Raw genomic sequence first — 4,766 nt, 5'->3', positions numbered from 1 at the left:
GCTGTGGCCTAGGTTGGCAGCTGCAGCTCTGATTGACTCTTATCTTGGGAACTTCCATGTGCAGCACATGCAGCCCTAAAAAGACAAAAAACAAACAAACAACAACAACAACAAAACCCCACAAAAAAACCCAAACCAAACCAAACCAAACAAAAAAAGAATTCTTCATTCAACAGAAAAACAAAACAAAACAAAACAAAACAAAAAACAATGATGACAATATTTTAGGCTTTTAGGTCAAAATTTTTCTCAAGAGTCTCTTTTTCTATTAGTTAGCAAATGGACAGAATTCTAGGGAAGAACAATTTCTTTTGGGTGAGAAGTTGTGTAGATGGTGACCATTCAATGAGAACTGACTCAAGATTCAGATGTGGTGTGTTCTAGTCCAAATTCGGCCATTTACTACCTGGTGATATTGGCAAAATCATTTACCTTCTGTGTGTGTGTGTGTGTGTGTGTGTGTGTGTGTGTGTGTGTGTGTGGCAGTTCTCCATTTGTGGTTGTCAAGGGGGAGGGGGAGGGAGTGGGAGGGATTGGGAATTGGGGGTTAATAGATTGAAACTATTGCCTTTGGAATGGATAAGCAATGTGACCCTGCTGTATACACTGGGAACTATATCTAGTCACTTATGATGGAGCAGGATAATGTGAGAAAAAAGGATGCGTACATGTATGTGTGACGGAGTCACCTTGCTGCACAGTAGAAAATGGACAGAACACTGTAAACCAGTTAAATGGAAAAAAATAAAAATCATTATAAAGTAAAAATAAATAAATGTTGTAATCCATAAAAGAAAAAATAAAATAAAAATAAATGATTTTAGACATGGTTACTCACACTGAGACAATGAGTGTGAGTCCATTGGAAGACCCTGGCAATAAAAGATCCCATCTGATAAAAACAGCACCTGTTTCCTAGAATGTTTAATGCCATCTGCATACAGTTGTCTTGGGATTCTTCAATAGCCTTGAGTCAAGGATTTGCTAAAAGTCATAACAGCTGCAGAGTGAGACTGGAACCCAGGGCCCCTGACCTCAAGGGTAGTTGTTATGTTACACACCCACTGTGGAAAGACCAACTCTGACAGGACCTCCAGGGTCAGGGAGGGCACAGGTGCTTCTGCTCATGCTCTCCGCCTGCATCTTACCCACTGCAGTCCGGTCCTGCCATGTCTAGGCTGCTGCCCCACTGATCTTCCCAAGGCAGATGGCATGAGGGCATTTCATTTCCGACCAGAAAGGGTTCTGTCAGTGGGAGGAGGCTTCTAAGAGATCATGTGCCTCTGGTGGGGGCCTGACTCGATTACTTCTTCTCCTTCTTGGTGCCAGGTAACTTGGGTCTAAAGGAAGAGAGAAGAATGGCCAGTCACCACGATGGCAATGAGGTAACTGACACTGTACCCTCTGTGGGTTGGTTGCTGCCATTTCCTTTAAGTATGGCAATGGCCAAAACCAAAACTCTTTGCCTTTAGTACAGGGCCCCTCGTGTTCTTCCTCCCCAAGAATGCGTAACCTCTGAAGCAACACATTGCATTTCTGCGTAAAGAGCTCCCAAGTCTCCAGCTTGCTTTCCAGGGACTAGCACTAGCAAATGATTCCTGGGAAGCACCAAGCCCCTGTTGGACTTGCAGCAAGTCTGAGAAGGTGGGATGGTTGGTGAGAAACCAGGCCTGCCATTGGCAGAGCCTGCTGTCTATAACCTGGACCTTTAAGAAGCTCTTTGGTACGGTTTCCATGGTCCCCTGGATATACTCCTACAGCTGTAACTCAGCCCCAGTCCCACTCTGGTGCTTGTACAGAAGTCAGAATAGAAAAAAGAAGGCAATTAGGCTACATCAGGTTTTGACAGTCTCAAAACTGTTCCATTCCTATTGCCAGTATCCTGCCAAGCAGAACAGCTCTTCTTTCCCATTTTATGCAGCTTACCCTGAAGGACTGGAGAATTAGGGAAGCCAGAAATAAAAGACCATCTGGGACCCTTCCCCTGACAATAGCATTCTACTAGAAGTTGGGTCGTGGACTCCCATTTCCTAAAAGTGCTTGTCTTGGGTGGAGGTGCACGACCACCCACAGAGAAACCCTTCCCTCACTACCCTGACTATAAGCCTCTAGGGAAACAGCAAGCTCAACTTCTTGGTTCTGCAGGCCAAGGAGGGTCACGATGTAGAGCCAGGTCTCTGGGAGGTTTCTCCCCCAACTCCCTTCGTACACTTGGACAGAGCAGCTCTGAACTGAAGAACAGAACTTCCGGCCCGTGCCTACCCTGGGACAGGATACAGCTGCATGGTGGAGACTGCATGTCTGGAGTGGGTGAGGATGCTAGATGAAGCTAAAGACAAACATAAAGAGAAATGCGTCAGAACTCATGGCACAGTCACTCACTGGAGGGCCATTCCAGGACCGTTTCCAGGGAGCGCCTCTAGAGAAGAAGGTGGGAAGGACAGGGGAAGCTCCAGGGACATCCAGGAGACCTGGTTTGTATGCTGCAATATTTTTAGTCCTGGGAGACAGTTCATCTGGATGGACAGGTCATGAGGCCAACCCCAAAGACCCAAGGAAGTGAAATAAAGAGACTCATTGCTAGATGAACACTAGAATCACAGGACTTTGGGGGCTGTTCAGATCCTATAGATCATGGGCAATGTTCCATAGTGGCCTCCTCCATTAATCACAGAAGGGACATACATGAATGAGCAAGCAGGGCAAGCTGGCATCACAGGCCTTCGAGAAGCAGAGGAGCAGTATCCTCTGACCTGGAAATAAACATTGACAACTGGGCTTGCTGGGAGAGACCATGCTGATAAAGAGATAGGTTTGGTGCCTGAGAGTGGGACTGACTCCTTGAGGCTGAAGGCAGGGAAGGAAACGGATGTAACAGGGGTCCCAATATGAGAAGCTAGGGCCAGAGTGTTATTACAGGGATAAGAGTAGGGACCTCTGAAAGTAGGAGGTGGAGGACGGAGGTCCTGTTCCAACCAGCAGGTGCTCTCAGTGGGAGGAAAAAGTAACCACTGGGATGTTACAGTTGTCTCTCTTTTTTTTTTTTTCTTTTTAGGGCCACACCCATTGCATAAGGAAGTTTCCAAGCTAGGGGATGAATTGGAGCTGCAGCTGCTGGCCTACGCCAAGGCACAGCAATGAAGAATCGGAACCATGTCTGCAACCTACATCACAGGTCATGACAACACCAGATCCTTAACCCACTGAGTGAGGCCAGGAATTGAACCCGCATCCTCATGGATACTAGTTGGGTTTGTTACCTTTGAGCCACAACTGGAACTCCACAATTGTCTCTTAATAAAGATCACCTACCAGTTGGGGGCTGGAGGGATGCACTGAGGGTTTGGGATGGAAATGCAATAAAATTTGGTTGTGATGATGGTTGTACACCTATAAATGTAATAAAATTCATTGAGTAATAAAAAAAAGAAATAACAATAAAAAATAAGTTAAAAAAAAAATCACCCACCAGGCCTGAAAATGGGCCCAGGAGCCAGGAGGGATACAGAGAAGATTAAGGCATCTGCTTTCAAGAGACCCTGTCATGGGCTATAGTCAGGAAGATACGATTTTTCAAATGAGGGCTGCACACAGAGTCCTGGAAGGATGCTGAGGAGACCCAGTTCTCACTCTACTTCTTGTGAGTGGCAGAGTCACTTGACATTTAGGGGATCTTGGTCTCCTCATGGTTGGTACTGAGATTGGCTGAACTGGCCTTCCAGTTACCCTCTAATTGAGTGGTAGACTTTTGATACCAATGGGGTTCCAACTCCAACTCACAGTATTGGATCGGACTTCCCCCTGCTTCCCGCTGTTGAGGCCGCAACCACTCAATACCCCTGAGCAAAGTGAATCTTAAGACAGTGTGGTCTCCTGGGGAAGAAAGAAGGTGGCGTATTAAAAACCCTTATAGCAACACCCCATGACATAAATCTTTGTAAGGCAGCAAGAAAGCTCGTTTCATATTCTTTGGATTACAGGATGTTAGTAATAGAACATGATCTAAACCCAAGCCTCTGTATCTGACCTCAGGGGTGTGAGGCTGAGAGAGGGGAAGCAAGGTGGCCCAGGCCCCTTGGTCCCACACCATGATTCTCCAGGCTTAGAGCTTGAGGGGCCTGAACCCTTAGCTCAGGGCATCTTGCTGCCCTCTTCCAACTTCAGACATCAGAAAAGATTTGAGGATTTGCTTCCCTGAAGCTCAGCAGTAGGAAATGAGCCAAAGGAGTTCCCGTTGAGGTGCAGAGGAAATGAATCTGACCATTATCCGTGAGGACTCGGGTTCCATCCCTGGCCTCACTCAGTGAGTCAGGGATCTGGCGTTGCCGTGTAGGTTACAGATGTGGCTTGGATCCCACGTTGCTGGGGCTGTGGCGTAGGCCGGCAGCTGTGGCTCTGATTCGACCCCTAGCCTGGGAACTTCCATATGCCACTAGTGTGTAGTGTGGCCCTAAAAAGCAAAAAGGAAAAAAAAAAAAAGGGAAATGAGCCAAAGGCTGGGAGCTCTGGGGCTACCACTAAGGAACATTTTCTGGCTTCTCCGAGTATCATTTGCCTGTCCTGCCTGTCTACCTCCCTCATCTTTTCCTCTAACTACTCCCCTCTCTTCCCCTACCCCCACCCATACCCTAAATAAGCCCTTACATCCCCAGCAGTGTTCTACCCCACACACTGAAAAGATTGCTGATTTCTGCCTGCTCCTGTGACCTTTCACAAGGTCAAGACAAGGATAACGAGCAATGTTCACTGACCCTCGGGGTGGCTGC

General features: G+C 47.1%; 1 protein-coding gene across 1 annotated transcript in view; it reads right to left on the bottom strand.

The window, feature by feature from the left end:
• Nucleotides 1–794: 794 nt before the first annotated feature.
• RGSL1 (regulator of G protein signaling like 1) overlaps nt 795–4,766 on the bottom strand; it is a 63,914-nt gene continuing 59,942 nt past the window's right edge. The window contains exons 20-22 of the mRNA XM_047754409.1: nt 3,781–3,873; nt 2,263–2,329; nt 795–1,340 (exon numbers count right to left, since the gene is read on the bottom strand). Of these exons, the coding sequence (XP_047610365.1) occupies nt 1,304–1,340; nt 2,263–2,329; nt 3,781–3,873 (197 nt within the window). The 3' untranslated portion in view covers nt 795–1,303. The remainder of the gene's footprint in view (nt 1,341–2,262; nt 2,330–3,780; nt 3,874–4,766) is intronic.

Source organism: Phacochoerus africanus, chromosome 11, assembly GCF_016906955.1.
Source record: "Phacochoerus africanus isolate WHEZ1 chromosome 11, ROS_Pafr_v1, whole genome shotgun sequence".
In the NCBI taxonomy this organism is placed as follows: Eukaryota; Metazoa; Chordata; class Mammalia; order Artiodactyla; family Suidae; genus Phacochoerus; species Phacochoerus africanus.
This window is presented reverse-complemented; position numbering and strand designations above follow the sequence as displayed.